We start from the raw sequence: 16219 nt of genomic DNA on the forward strand, positions 1-16219 counted from the left end.
ATCATGGCTAAGGAGTAAATAACATAAAAATTTACATTTGCCATTAAAAAAAACTTAAATCCATTATTCTTAGAGGGTTACGAAGTTATCACAATAATATGTATAAGTCTCAAAGGTGCAATAAGTCTCTATTAATGTTATAGTGCGATCTATCTATGTACATGTTGGTTTGGTTGTAATGTTCATATTGTATGACACTTGTGAGTTCATTTAAAATTATGATACCAATCGTTAACAAAATTTAAGGATCATGTATGTAATTTAAATTTTTTTGAACTTCAAATTTTATAGAGGTAGGATTTGTGATAAATACATCAAAGATTCCTGCTTAAAACAAGGTGTTACTTGATAGAATTAATCAGCAATGGTAATTATTTACGTGAATGCACATTCAGTTTCTCTCCACATGGCTAGGTGGTGAGAATTGGAGGAAGGTACTCAGATTTGGAACCTAGAATCTTAGCCTTAGTATCAGGAAAACATTCAAATCCTGGAAGAGCAGTTATGGTTCCATTATTGGTTACTTGTATTGGATAATGCATGAGGTGATGAAATGATCTGTATTCATCAAATGCATCCTTTGAGTATATGTCCCAATTGGTCTCAGCAAAACGATTTACAAGCTTAATGCAATTCAAACTTTCTGGATTTTCAAAGAAGCTTGTATCACCAATATCTCCAAGGTGCTCATACCATAGTGCACGTCTAAATCCATATATTTGTCCTTTTGGTGGTCTATTACTGGTGGCTATATGGTTTGGTTGAAATGCACCTATTGCAATCTCACTGTCTCTAGCACCATCCATTGATCTTTGATTTATGTTGGCAGAACCAATGATTATGTATTCATCATCAACTGAATGAAGAAGCAAAAAAAAAAAAAAAAGTCACAAGAATGTGTTAATAAATTTTCTTTTGCAAAGGTGTATGTGCTAATTAATTGGAAAGTGTCAATTTAATGGTAAGAATTTGATCATGTAACCTCAAAGAACGCAGTTCAAATATCTTCGGGAACAGTTGTAAAATAGTTAGCAGTGTCACTAATAAATGTAAAATAGAAACAGGTAATATATATGTTGGATCCCTTACCTATCATCATTTTGGCATGAACATATATCATGAATCTTCTAGAATTTTGTGCTCTAATATAATCACTGTCAGGTTCTGGTGCCTCTGTAGGAGTATATTCATTCATTTTCTTACCCTCTCGGTTTCCAAGGCAATAAAATGACAAGTAATCTCTTGGGTTGGCTCTGATTCCTTTTCTTTGAAGGGCTTCAACTATGTCAGAATACATCATCTCCATAGTCCTTCTTTGCCAATCTAATATTGCTTGAACTGAAGCACTTTCAGGTATACCTTCTGGCCACATTGGAATGACAATGTACACAGAGAATCTCTCTCCAGCTTCAATCTTGCTAACAATCTTCAGTGACAACTCCTTTGGTATGAGGTGCAAAGCACCAATATCCTCAACTTTAATATCCGATGATTTCCAACCATATGAACTACCTAGAAAATACTGATTTTCAATGTAGACGAAGTTCTTAGCTCGTCGAATAGCGTTTATGTAGGCATCTTGAATGCTTCTATCAATGATGTTATCTTTTCCAGTAACAAGACCTTTTTCAGCGGCTTCTGTTGGATCTTGAGGGAAGCCAGAAGCAGCACCAGCATCGATCGATCTAAACAATTGAACATTCCATGTGTTGTTTTGATTTGCCGTGGCAACATTCGATACACGAGCAATATCATATTCACGAAACATGCTTGAAGGTAGTGGAATTAATTGCTTTCCAACTTGCTTTTCCCATCTTTGCTCAAAATTGCACAACACATCCCATGCAACAGGTCCTTCTAGTTTACAATGAATATCATGCCATGGCTCTCTAGGACCACCTTTGTTAATAGAAGCACCTGTTGGAATATTTTATATTTTATTTAATTATATTTGATAAACCAACATTTCATAATTAAGTCCTAAGATTGTAAATATGCATGCTCATATGTTTATTTGACTTCTACACTAATATATGATTGTAATATTATATCTATGTATCAAACATGTCTTTTAAGTGATTAATTATAAAACTAGTTCCAAAATCACCTGGGAAATTTGGTTGATGAAAATCATCATGATGAATTGTATTCAAAGTTGAAAACAAAGGATGTTCCATGGTATCATATCTCCCATCACAAAGATCAATCCCACCAACAAAACTTGTGATTGTTCTCTTCTTCCATTGTGCAGAACTAGCAACTTTGCTGTCAACAATTATAGTCTTCTGGTGATGAGTAAACATAGTTGAAATTTCAAAACCTTGAACTATACTTCTTCCATCACCAGGGTTACGTGGGCACAAAACACAATGCACATTTGTGTTTCTAAAATACTCTGCTATTTCTTGATCATGAGTTGCCATCAAGCCATCTTTCTTAAAGTCAGGAACAGAAGTTCTGTCATCCCAAACAAGCATAAGAACATTAACACCTTCATTGGCTTTCTTCTTAAGAAGCTCCCCAAGAGTGATGGTTGTTCTTGTTGACTTGTTTGGATCTCTAATCAAGGTTATTTCCGTGTAAACAGACCAACCAGTTATGCAAATAAAATGCTTAGCATCATTAATTGCATTGTAAGTATCTTCCCAACATTTTCCCGGCACATACCGTTCTACTCCATCCAATGGAATATACGGAACAGAACCATCTAGAACATGTGCATCTTGGTAAAGAGTAATTTGGCAACCATTATTTTGTTTAAAGAATGTGTGAGGAACTCCTTGAAATCCTGGACTCTTTAGTCCTTGTGACCAGTTTGGATCATTTTTAACATGTGAGAATTGTATTTGAACATGGATTTTGGAACCGCCTTGTATTGGACGATGATCCACATCTAATATATTAACCCATGTATTCACTATGTTGCCCTTTATGACTTGTTCAACTGGAACATAAGCTCTTCCAATTAGAGTTGCTCCAATGGGGTTATCTTGTTTGACAGTGAATATAATGTTGGAGATTGAATGTGCAGAGTAAATGTGAAAGGTTTCGTTCCATTTGGGGCTACCTATCATTCTAGTTCTTCCAACTCTTGCTTTGTCTAAATCAACTGTTGCATATAGACCCATCCCAATAATCTGTGAAATGTTTTTACATGTCGTTAGGTGTTAGAATGTATAAAGGGAACTTTATGTGATTAGAAAAATAATGAAGTATGTTACATAATTACATTACAGATTATATAGTCAACAAGGAAATAAATTAATATGTGAAGATATACCTCTGGCTTGCATTGGCATTGACATAGAAAACAACTCTTGACTTGTGACAGAATTTTCTTCCCCACGCTTGTGCATGTTCCCTTGTTTACGAAATTTGAAAGCCGAAATCAGCAAATACACAGAGGCTATACTATAATGCAATTTAAATTTGACATGTACAAAAATATAAGTACATTTTATGTGATGACAAATTCATTAGAAAAAAGGATTTTAATAAATATGATACAATTTTTAAATTGAGAAGCTTTAGTCAATCTACTTAAAATGAAATTGGAAAGATTAACATAGAGACAGTATTGTGATTAAGAGCACCTTGTTGCAGAGATCGAAATTGCATCCGGCAAGAGTTTGTAGTGTATCGACCTCATATATAGTCACATCAAGCTTCCCGTGTAGTAAGTGCAACATGACGTTATAGATAGTTTATGTTTCTTTCTCCCTTGCTGTGTGCAATAAAAACAAGTGTCATACATACATGAAATAATGCAAAAGTGAAATTTTCATGTAGATGTAATAAGTAAGAGTACAATTACATGGAAATGGAGGTTAAGGAGGGAAAATGTTGATGATGATACTGTCTTTATCCTTATGATGAATGCCTTGGTTTGGTTTGAATTGGTAGATTTATAGGCAGAGACTTAAAGATGGGCAAAGAGAGGGGAGAATCTGATCCATCTATTGTCTTAAACTTTAAAGTCAAGGAAGAGATGTTTAAAGAGTGATTCCTTTAATTTATATTTTCTCAAGTATGTTGGAATCAGTTCCCACCTTAACTTTCAAGGAAGAGGTATTCTGCAAGAAAGAACCAGATTACCGTTTAACTAATATTTCAATATCACTTTGTTCATGCCTTGTGTGGGAATTAGGAACAGCATCTTCCCTCTCATGCTATGAGTACTGACTGGGGTTGACTCATGGGAATTGGTCCTTTGGTAAAATAACCAATAATCATACCAAATTTGATATAAACATATTGTCATATCGAAATTGCTTACGCTTTTCTATACAATAATACTCCCTCCGTCTCTTTTACCAAAAAAAAAAAAAAATACTCCCTCCGTCTCTAAATTATAGTCGTTTAAGGTTTGTGCACGGTTATTAATGAAATGATTAGTTGGGTTGATTTTGATAATAAAATTAGTGTCATTTACTAAAACATCTTTATTAATTGTACTTAGTAGAGTAGTTAAGTTGGATGAAATTCAATAAATAAGAGTATATTAATGGAAAAAAATAATAAATGCTGCATTGGTATTCTAAAGTAACAATTATTTTGAGAAAAAGAAAAAAAATGGTAAAGTGACAATTATTGTGAGACGGAGGGAGTAACAATAAAATAACTCATAATTACTATCTTGACTGAGGGTGTAATTAGGAGTCAAAAACAATAAAATTGGAGTTTTTTTTTAGCAAAAGACATGCTAAAAACTTACGCCCATATCAAACTAATTACCCCCTCCGTCCCGGAATATCTGACCCATTTTCTAAAAAAAAATGTCCCTAAATAACTGAGTCATTTCAATTTTCAATACAACTTTCATCATTCCCAATACAATATAACTCTAATTAATACTACTTTCATCATTCCCAATACAATATATTCCATTTTCCCCTTTATTTATATATTTTTCTTAATCTGTGTGAAAAACCAAACTGACTCAGATAAAACGGGACGGAGGGAGTACAAGTTTACAACACTCAACATTGAACTTCTTATTGGTGCAATATTATTCATACGTATCAAATATACACAATGCAGTCACCTTCACCTTCATTTTGAAAAACTTGTCTATTTTTCATTCTCCATATCGCACAAGCAAATCACGCTATCAATTACGTTTTGCACCAATTCTCACCGGGATCGCCTGCTGTCGAAAACGTGCTATTTTCAATCTCGTTTGTCAATTGGAGATCAGACGGTTGAAATTAATACAATTAAGAATTGATATAAACAATCTCGGTCGCTGACTTGAGATCGAACAGCGTATAACTCTTAAAGCGTCTTGGTGTAACATCAAATCAAAAAATCAAAATCCAAGTAAGTTAACCTACTTCTAAATTTAGTGGGCCTGACATTACAGCAAGTTAAGCCCATTGTTGACTCGATTTTTTCTTATATATAGGACCGAAATTAGGGTTAGGTTAACCTATGACGCACCTTCTTTTTGTGCTTTTTAACCTTTTGGTAAGATAATTCGAGAGGTAAATAAAGTCTGTAAAAAATTGCTGGAGGTGAAACTCGGATTAGTTACAACACATATTTGGTATGAAATCGTGGGTGTTGTTTTCAATGAAAGAAAAACAACGCAAGAAGAGGAAGAAGCTTATCAGTGATCCTCGTTTTGTAGGAGTGCACACAGACCCTCGTTTTCGAGAGGCTCTAAAGAATGAAACAAAGGTGGCAGTTGACTCTCGCTTCAAGCGCATGTTTGATGACAATACTTTTTTCTCTTGTTCTGCACCAATCGACAAGAGAGGCAGGCCCATAGAAAACAACCTCACTTTGAAATCTGATTTTCTTTGCCATTACTACAAAGTAGAAGAAGAAGAAGAAGAAGAAGGAGAACAGGGATTGATGGAGGAGAATGATAAAGAAGCAGAGAATGAATCAAATTCTTCTACAGACGAAGAAGAAGATACATACACAGATGAAGATACTGACACGCTTGATATGCAGGTACTGTTATGCACAAAATTCAAGATGTCTAGTCTCGTCTGGTATATTTGCAAATTTATCACTTTTTTTTAATCAATATAGTTTTGTTGTTGTTATAAATTAGGAACTCGAAGAGGTATCAGTGATTGAGAAAGATACTCATAGGCTGGCTGTTGTCAACATGGACTGGAACTATGTGAAGGTGTGTATGTTAAGAGTTGGAACTTTTGGTTTTGTCAAAATGTTGTCAGTGTAATCATTTTGTTTTTTGTTATAGGCCGTTGACTTGTATGCAGTGTTCAATTCATTTGTCCCAACGAATGGAATGATCAAATCGGTAGCTGTCTATCCAACTGAGTTTGGGCTTCAACGTATGAAAGAGGAGAATAGCCGTGGATTTGTTCCATTTGACTATGAAAGTGAAAAAAGTGATGAAGATGTCAATGAGAAGATGCGTGCCTATCAGAAGAGCAGGATGCGGTATATATAATAACCATGAAATTGACTCGTGCCGTGACACACTGGCCTGAATGGCATACAGCTAAAGTTGTTAAATTTGATTTCAGCTTGAATCAAGCATAAATTTATAATAATTTTATCAGTTCATAGTGCTTCTTATCAACATTTAGAATTGAATATTGTTAAACTTCCCTTTAAGCATTCATTATATCAAGCTGTAAGCATTGCATGATGTTCCAAACATACTTTAACACTGAAGAGTAATGTGTAAACATGGTGAGTAAGACAATATCATTCTTTTAGTAGGATTACACTCCCAAAAATACATGGTAAGCAGTGAAGGCAAACATGATTCACTTTCAGATGTCATAAGTCAAGACCTATGTCTCACTTGTAATTCATATTATTTATTTTCTTCCACAGCATAGATTTGTTATCTGTAATGATGATAAGTATACTCGTATCCGCAATGTATATCTTAGAAAATACAACTTTTTCTGTATTCCTGGTTCAATATTGTACTATTTATGTTTACTATGCCATATGTGCACCTCTCTGCTTTCCTCTTTTATAATCCCGTAACTTAATTCCTTATCTGCCTCTGCAGGTTCTATCATGCTGTGGTGGAATGTGACTCTAGTACCACAGCAGCTCACATTTACAAAGAATGTAATGGTCTTGAGTTTTTATCTAGTCCACTTGATTTAAGGTTTATTCCTGACATTTGGGAATTCAAACAGGAGCCTAGGGATGTTGTGACAAAGGTATATAACATTTGTAAATGCTTGTTTATGTTGTATGATAATAATTGGTTGATTTTAACTCCTTTCAATGCTCAGGTACCTGCGAACTACGTAGTCAAAGATTTTGGTCCTCGAGTACTTCAGCACAGTAAAGTTGATTTTGATTGGGAGGATGATGATCCCTTTCGCAAAAGGATCTTGAGAAGAAAATTTACTGATGAGCAGGTCAGCACTGCCCTAGCCTATGTTAAACTTGATGGATAACATAAAAAAAAAATGGAGTAAAATATAGTATTGTAATTCACTATATTTATTGTGGAAATCCAGGCTTGCATCACCATGATATCAGGTCTTTGTTTCTGAAGACAATAGGAAATGCAGAAGCAAGGAAAAACATGGTCTGGGAAATTTGAGAGTCTCTCCGGAAAGTCTCAATTATTTCTATCCTAACTCCGCAGTTTCCACTCACTCACTCACCAGATACCCCCTAGCAACTGAATCACACACCAACTAGGCTCTGATACTAGTTGATGGGAACCATTGACTAGACATAAGAAAGCTGGTAAAACTATATTGGAATGAATAAACTCCCACGGTAGGTATTCGAGAGACTTTGGACTCTCCTAATGCCAAAAAGGCCCCAAGTCTATACAAATGATAAAATAGATTTCTCTCCAATCACTACTCTCTATTTATAGGCTATAAGTCTCATCTATTTATTCTAACAAACTCCCTATTTTAGCCACAACTAACTAACTAACTTAACTGCAGTAACAGTTCTATCAAAACCTTTTCATTTTCTCTCTATCAGCTATTACTTATAATTCCATCCATCACGTCACATCTTTCTCCTTAATAGCTATTCATGGGTTTTTATCAATACTTTGCTTCCTAATGAGACACTTTGTCCTCAAGCTTGTAGTAAGGAAAATGCTACTCGGCCCATGTAGGTAGCTCGGTTGGTGAGCTAAGGGACATCTAAGAGTTTGAGTAGGTCCAGGGTTCTATCCATGTAAACTAACATTTCCCCTTCCCCGCTAGCATTTTCCTTTTTTTTTTTTTAAAAAAAAAAGTGCTACTCATGTACAGATAAATAATAAAATGCAGGCACCCCCTCCCATACAATAATTTTGGTAGAATCAAAGAATAAAATCCTAATATTTATTATTAGGATTAGACACATCAAATGTGGACCTTATTAGGTTGAACATAATTTGGTGGTGGATGCTGGATGCAACAACATAATTCATATGGGCAACAAGTATAATATAATGACCATTGAACAGACCCACAACTTGCAGAAGATTTTATCCCAAAGTTAAGTATACTATTCACACAAGGATCCATTCAAAGCTTAGTCTGTGTTAATTGCTTTTCCATTGAGGAGGAAATCTACTTGGTTGAGGGTTGATAAGTCATTCAGATGTCTTAATGATATCAATTTGTGCCAACAGTAAACAATTTTTCTATTATCTGATTGATCATAATTATTTTGTGATGATGAAGTCGACAACAGAAGCTCCATATTCAGGCTTGGCTTCGATTGACACAATTATTGGACCCTAATTCATATTTGGATAGAAACTTTCTGTTATAGTTGATACCATTGCAGAATAACAAGTACTAGGTCTGTTACTTATCACGTTTCTGAGGGTACAATAGATCTTTCCTATCTCACGAGTAATAGTTAAAAGTTCTTTTGACTCTAATTTGTTAAGGAACCATCCAAATTTACATGCATTCTTGACGGATATCATTAAAACCATCACACTTGCTAATTCATCACTTTCTTTGATAATGCATATTCTTCGACAACATAGGTAGTTGTTCAATATCTTCTGGCGGAGTTTCAATATTGGCAAGTGCATAATCAATCCCTCAGGAGACAGGGAGAGCCATAGCTTAAAAAATTTGAAAATTCGATTTTATACTTGGGTTGAAGGTGCCTAGCCAAACGCTCCACAACCTTGGTGATTCTATAATAGTTGATGACCTGCATCCCAGTCGGATTTACATTTCCCTTCAACGCACCTTCTCTATGCAGTGCCATAAACCGCTATAGAATCCAACACTTCGGGTGCTTTGAAGGGAAGTGTAAGCCCAAAGTGGAATCGGGTTATCACCTTTTATAGGATAACCAAATTTGTGGAGCGTTTGACTTGACACCTTTAATCTGACTACCAAATCAACTCTGTCGATTTTTTATGCTCTGCCTTTCCCTCTCTCGAGGGATTGATTTTGAACTTGCCAATGTTGAAACTTTGTCAAAAGATATTGAACATCTATCTTTGTTGTTGAAGCAGATGTATATCAAAGAAAGTGGGATGATGAACTATCAGGTTGCTATGATTTTAATGATGTCTTTCAAGAATGCCTTTAAATTGGACGGTTCCTTATCAAATTAGAGTCAAAAGTACTTTTAACTATTGTCATGAAATAGGAAAGATCCACTACACCCTTGGAAATGTGATGTTACAGACCTAGTTCTTACTATTCTGCAATAGTATCAACTATAATCGAAAGGTTCTATCCAAATATGAAAATGTCCAATAATTTTGTCAATCATTATGGAGCTTCTGTTGTGACTTCATTATCACAAAGAATAATTATGCTCAATCAGATAATAAAAAAATTTGTTTATTAGTGGCACAAACTGATAACATTGAGACATTTGAATGCATCAGCAAGTAGATTATTTCCTCATGAATGGAAAAACAATTGACACAAGGACTAAGCTTTGAATGGATCATGGACCACAGATGACCACTTGTGTGAATAGTATGCTTAAACTTGGGGTAAATCTTCTTCAAGATGGGGTCAGTTCAATGGTCATTATATTATACTTGTTACCTATATGAATTATGTTGTTGCATCCATGCTGGAGCAGCATCCACCACTATATTATGTTAAACATAACAAGGCCCACAATTGTGAAAAGTAACTACAAGAATGTTGGATTAAACAAAAGTCATTGTTCATTCCATTCCACTAGCAGCTTCTTGTATTCTAAATAATACCTCTTTCCTTAATCTTTCAAGGCCTTCCCTTAGTCATGGTTCACAAAAAAGCTTGTGCTTTACTAGGGGAAGCCCTCAGAAACATCTTACGCCCTCGTTTCTCCAATTTAATGGATAAATTTCAAAATTAGGCTCAATATCCCCGGAACCAGCTTACAAATCTTTTCCTAAGACTACCAATGTTCCACCATTAAGAAATTCAACTTAGACTCCATTCCTTGTGTGCCATATACCTTTTGTCGTTGTTTTATCATTCAATGCAATTTCTTTTTGCGTTGGAAATATAATCAGTCCTCCAGTGATCTATATCTGTAAATATCCATGTCATGCACATACATATAAGCTGACTAGTTGCAAACTCTCTTTATACCATGCTTTAGTGCGCGAATAACTTGCAGTATTGATGTATCTTGTACATGTGTCTATTTTGTTAATTGTTGCATATATTTGAATGACAGAAGAAACCGGGAAGCATTCATATACTCATGTATTGTTTTTTATATTTATGTTTTGAAATTTGTTTCATACTGAAATGTACATTTTTCTTCTTTTCCCTTCTGCTTTAATAGCTTGCTCAGTTGGAATGGAAAGAATACTTGGCTTCTGATGCGAGTGAAAGTGATGATAACAGTGAGACTGATGATCAGGTTGATGAGAAGGCTAGAAAACAAGATATGTATCTTAGTTTGGTCTATTCAGGCAATGGTTCAGATGAAGATGCTGAACATGACGTTGGCCAAGAGATGGAGGTGACCTTCCATTCAGGATTGGAATGTCTAAATAAAAAATTAATGGAAAAGAAGGATAAAAGATCAGAAACAGTTTGGGAAGCATTTCGGAGGAAAAGGCGTGAGAAAAAGAAGTCCAACAAAAATAAATTGAAGTATTCATCAGATGATGATAGTGATCAACAAGCTATTGAAGAAGCAGATGAATTCTTCATTGAGGAACCTTGTGCTAAGAAGAGGAAGAAAGCACAAAGGAGTAAAAATGACAAAGAACATAATAACCTCCAACGTATGGACATGGTTGCTGTTGACAAAGCAAGCAAAGAAGAGCTTGAACTATTGCTTGCTGATGACAAGAGGATAGAAACTGGTCTCAAGGGATATAATCTAAAATTTAAAAAAAGGAAGGACAAAATGGGGAAGGAGAATGTTATTATTGATGAGGGTAAAATACCAAACAGTACATATAGTGATGATCCACGTTTTGTTGCGCTTCTTTTCTCTCCTGACTATGCTATTGATCCTACCAATCCACAATTTAAAAGGTATTTTCTGTGTTCTATAAACAGTGTATTGTTTCTACTATTAAATTTATTACAAACATCTGCCAACCAAACTTTTAATTGATTATTAATTAAATAGATATAATTTGTCAGTTACCATGTTTTTACTTTTTATCGCTTCACACCTATTTGGTTTGGCTTTTCTATAGCGAGTAACTCACTTAATATCCACCCACCATTGATGAAAACATCAATGGTTTATCTTGTATGCACATTTATAACAAATCATGTGTTTTAGGGACTCAAATCCATTCATAACTGGCTGTTATGGTACTATTATATATATCTTGTTTAACTTAAAAGGTGACTTTGAAATGGTCTCTACAATGTATTTTCTGCAGTTCAAGATGCTTGTATATGTTGTTTTTCAATTCATATAGAAAACTAACTTTTAATTGTGGATGTTATCAGAAGTGCTGCATATGTCAGGCAGCAGCTAGCACACAAGCAGAAGGGTCAAATGGAACTATCAGTTCCCAAAGTAATGCAAATGTCTTTTGATGGCATGATGCAGAAGGATAAGAAAGAAGGATTGGTTGTTAAATCAAAAAAGAAAGATAAAGATGAGCTCTCATTTCTTGTTAAATCAGTCAAGATGAAATCAAAGCAGATCCAATCAAGATGGTCAGACAAGGAAAGATGGAAATCAAAATTTGAAGGTGTAGAGAAAAAGAGGCAGCACTATTTCACCACTCCAATCAACACGATAGATAGTTAAATGAATGACTTATATAGCACCATGCTATTATGCCCCAGCCATATCTACGATGTGGACTCCTTCCTTATTTAGCACCATGCTAAATATGCACACTAATTGCACCACTAAAAAAAATGGATGCTAATAAAAATAAGTGCTTTTATAGATGCTCTCTCCTGTTATCTTTGATATTGCAAAAATAATTATATTTCTTTAGTTCTTATACTTTTTTTTGGGGATAGTTCTTATACTATTTAAATATTGAAAATGAAATGGGTGGATGCAAGTGTTTGTTATGGACAAATTTTTTTATATTTATATTTAATTTTTTTTATTAAGTATGTTCATTTTAATTTTTTTTATAGACATATGGTCATTTTTCTCTACTCCAATATATGGTTCATCGTTGCCTAATTATTGCTTATAGCCGGAGACAATTTATAAAAAAATTACTATAATTTTTTTTATAAAAAATGGAATTATTAAAAAATTGTGGAAAAGAGTACAATTTTTTACAATTCATAATTTAATTAATAGTGAATAGTCACTTTTGCAAAGATGGAGTGGAAGAAGAATGAAAAAGAGGGAAGTGAAAGAGTGAAGGATCAGACTGAGAGGAGAGGAATGGAAGAAGAGTGAAAAAGAAGGAAGTGAAAGAGCGAGGATCAGACTGAGAGCAGAGAGACGCGAAAAAAACAATTAAGAAAAAAGCATTAATGATCAGATGTGAACTACAATTGTATCCTTGAGTTTTGATATTTTCAAAAAAATAAAATTGGGTTAAATGAAAAGTGTTGGTTACTAGAATAGATCTTCAAATCTAATGTAGCAAACCCCACATATATAATATATATTTATTTTAAAGAATAAGAAACATAATAACAAAACTTTTTTTTTTGACACGACATAACAACAGAATTTACACAACAAAGCACTGGTATAGTAAACACAACAAGTTCCTGATTTTATTTTGTTTCTTTTCTTTTCATTTTTTCTTTTCCCAAATTTTTTTCATTTTTTTTTACATTTTTTGTTTTTCTTTGAATTCCAACGATGATTATTTGTTGCCATCTTCACAATGTTATCTTCATTATATTCATAGTTAGTTGTTAGCGAGTTTAAACCGGACATCATCTTAATTTCTGCTGAGTTTGACGCATGTTTTTTTATTTATTTTAGTAGATGAAATTTGCGGAGGGGAGGATTGTGTTGATTTTTGAAGAGGGTTACAGCAATGTCAGTACCTCAAACTTCTTTTATTACCTCAAACCTTTGAGTTTCTATCAGGGCAGGCAATAAACCGTTAATTTTGTTGCATCTGAATAACATATCAAAACGATTTTATCTTTTCGTAAAAAATTATATGAATGGTCTATATGATATAAAATTACAATGCAATGATCAAAAAATATATCGAGTGAAACGATATTGAACAATATACATTGATGTAACATTATATTCTCAATTCTAATTGTGGAGATTTGTTGTTGTTGTTGTCGTCGTATGTACTAATTTTGGCGTGTTTTTGTATTTTTTATTGTTTGTATATGCATATTTAAACACTTTGTGTTTGCAAAAACTTTTATTTTAATTTAATTCAATATTTGCAAAGATATACATAGTCGATACGCTATTTAGATTTGTTGTACATTTAAATATAATAATTAGTACTATGTGAATGAAAAAACTAGTTAAAAATAAGTAAGATAGATGATGAATAGCCATCTCAACTTCACTACAATGTAGGGTTTCTTGATTAAAAAATAACAATAGATGGTTCTCCAACTTTTATTTTATTTTTTTGAATTTTTCATCCACGAATTAAATATGTTTTGTAATACATACATAGAGTATGTACAATTTTTTAGAGGGGTACTAAATTTTTTATAATAATTTGTGTTAATTGTTAAAGGGATAACAATTTGTTATCCCTTTCCGTCCTCGTGAGCTTAGCTCAGTTGGTTGGGACAATGCATAAAATATGCAAAGTTCGGGGTTCAAACCCCGGCCACTACCAAAAAAAAATTGTTATCCCTTTCAAAAAAAAAACAATTTGTTATACTCGTGCTTTCGTAAAAAATTATCTTATTTAAATTATTTGTACAAACAAAAGAAAGAAAGAAAGAGAGAAAGAAAAAGAAGAAAACACAAAAAGAATAGATTAAAATGAACTATTCAACTAACATTGTTGATATTCCTCGTCTAATTTCAAAGTAGTATATAATGTAATATATAATTTATCATAAAATATTAAAACATTACAAAATTTTATGTGATATTTTATTAAAAAAAATCAGTTTATAATGGATAATAGATACATAATACATAGATATAATAAGATTTTTTTGAAGGGATTACTTAAATATAATAAGAATTAAAATTTGCAATCACTCTATTTTTAACATATATAATATTTATTCTCAAATGACATTCATAACTCAAAAAGTCATATTTAATACATGAAGAATGAAGGTGATGTGTATTATTTTAAATATATGTTAATGATCCGTGCATGTAATTGAAGGTGTTCTATGTGATTGAAATGGATGACTCTAAGAATCATGTTTAATACATGAAGAATGAAGGAGATATGTATTCTTTGTAAATAAATTGATGGTTCATACATGTTTTTGAGGGATATGGTGGTTCATACATGTTGATATCGTTGTTTGTTATTGAAATGCATGACTCTAAATGTCATGTTTAATTTATGAGAATGAGATAAAATCAATTGTGTGTGATTTTTATAATATTCTAAACTGATTTTTTTTAATTTAAAATTGTTTCATTTGATGACGGATCCAATGGTGAGCCCACAAACCAACGCTAGGAGAAAACAAGTGGCGAAGCACGCCGAATCAACATGTGTTGTCACATCCAGTGAGATTTAGTATGGGAAAGACTAGTTTTTTCCCACCATGGGAAAGTAAGTTTTAACCATTAGATCTCATGAAGAATACACCCTTATCATACTCCCTCAACACTCAATTTTTCTCCCTCTCTTCAACCACACAAACATCAACGATTTCTCACCTTCTCTCTCTATGATTATCAAGTTACAATCAATGCTCGGTTCTTCTTCTCTTCATCTTTCTTGTTGTTCTTCTTCTCTATTTCCTCCATATTTTATACAAGTTCAACGACGGCAAAATCTTTGTCTTGCTCCGTGTTCAGTTGTCTGTCACGTGAATCCAACTGCAAATGTTGAGAAACCAGCAAAAAGAACTCTTATTGGCGGTTCCACATGTAGGCTTGTGGCCGTCGGCCGCCACAAGATGCAAACCCAGTGGTGGCCTATAACTGATCAGAGTTCGGATCTGGTGGTCGTAGTTTGTGGCAAGTAAAATAAAAATTGGGATTCTGATTTTTTGGACACAAATTGATTTTGATAAAATCAATAAGAATGATGAGAAACAAGACATTAAATGTGTTAATTTATTTAAAGTGAATTCAAAATAAATGATAAAATCGTTAAAAAAAAATACAAAGTGTAGCTGTCAATTCTTTCCAAAAACAAAGGTGTTGCTGTTAATTATTTTTTTATTTTTTGATTGGGTTGTTAATGAAAATGAATAGTAGAGAAAAATAAATTGAGAGATGTAATTTTTACGGGTGAAGATAATAAACTGTGTTGTTAAAGGTTAGAGATGATGTGAAAAATATATAGTGTGGTTAGACTAATAATAACAATGGTGGTACTACTCAATCTAATGGTTAAAATAAAACTTTCACATGGTGGGAAAAAAGTATCCTTTCCCATACTAAATCCCACCCCACAAGATTGATGATGACGTCGAATCATCCATTTCAACAATGGTTGGGAAACTCATGGGTGTGTCGCATGCATGACCCTCAAGGTGTTTTTTTATAGGCATAAACAACCGGAAAAGTGGTCTTGATGTCAATTTTTTTTCATTATTTTGTGTTGGAATGTTAGGACATTATAATTATAATAACGCCTTATGGAAAAAGTTTTAATTTTTCAACAGAGGGCGAGTTAATTACGAATTTTAAGGCGTTGGGAGCTCAAGAAACTCAAACATCAAAAACCTTGACCCATAAATCAAATTTTGAG

The 16219-nt window shown here is 33.4% G+C and overlaps 2 protein-coding genes across 2 annotated transcripts; one reads left to right on the forward strand and one right to left on the reverse strand.

Annotated features, from left to right (window-relative positions):
• Positions 1–341: 341 nt before the first annotated feature.
• LOC146942490 (phospholipase D alpha 1-like) lies at positions 342–3878 on the reverse strand. Its single transcript, XM_085756451.1, has 6 exons — positions 3815–3878; positions 3594–3724; positions 3281–3361; positions 2108–3137; positions 1090–1917; positions 342–856 (listed from the first exon to the last, which is right to left on the reverse strand). The coding sequence occupies exons 2-6, from the start codon at positions 3687–3689 to the stop codon at positions 411–413; spliced, it is 2481 nt and encodes an 826-aa protein (XP_085612577.1). The 5' UTR covers positions 3690–3724; positions 3815–3878; the 3' UTR covers positions 342–410.
• Positions 3879–5430: 1552 nt separating this feature from the next.
• On the forward strand, positions 5431–12448 carry LOC146942491 (pre-rRNA-processing protein esf1-like). Its single transcript, XM_085756452.1, has 7 exons — positions 5431–5958; positions 6062–6139; positions 6215–6417; positions 7004–7160; positions 7236–7364; positions 10726–11429; positions 11859–12448. Exons 1-7 carry the CDS (start codon positions 5548–5550, stop codon positions 12163–12165), a joined length of 1989 nt encoding a protein of 662 aa, XP_085612578.1. The 5' UTR covers positions 5431–5547; the 3' UTR covers positions 12166–12448.
• Positions 12449–16219: the final 3771 nt, after the last annotated feature.

The sequence above is a fragment of the Medicago sativa genome, chromosome 3 (genome assembly GCF_051527215.1).
Source record: "Medicago sativa cultivar Bolivia chromosome 3, Bolivia_mono, whole genome shotgun sequence".
Classification (NCBI taxonomy): domain Eukaryota; kingdom Viridiplantae; phylum Streptophyta; class Magnoliopsida; order Fabales; family Fabaceae; genus Medicago; species Medicago sativa.

Coding starts and splice junctions, on each gene's coding strand:
- LOC146942491 (XM_085756452.1), top strand. CDS start 5,548: ATGAAATCGTGGGTGTTGTTTTCAATGAAAGAAAAACAACGCAAGAAG. Junction 6,418..7,003: donor TATCAGAAGAGCAGGATGCG/GTATATATAATA, acceptor CTGCCTCTGCAG/GTTCTATCATGCTGTGGTGG. Junction 11,430..11,858: donor ACCAATCCACAATTTAAAAG/GTATTTTCTGTG, acceptor GGATGTTATCAG/AAGTGCTGCATATGTCAGGC.
- LOC146942490 (XM_085756451.1), bottom strand. CDS start 3,689: ATGTTGCACTTACTACACGGGAAGCTTGATGTGACTATATATGAGGTC. Junction 3,362..3,593: donor ATTTCGATCTCTGCAACAAG/GTGCTCTTAATC, acceptor TTCGTAAACAAG/GGAACATGCACAAGCGTGGG. Junction 857..1,089: donor TCATGCCAAAATGATGATAG/GTAAGGGATCCA, acceptor TTCTTCATTCAG/TTGATGATGAATACATAATC.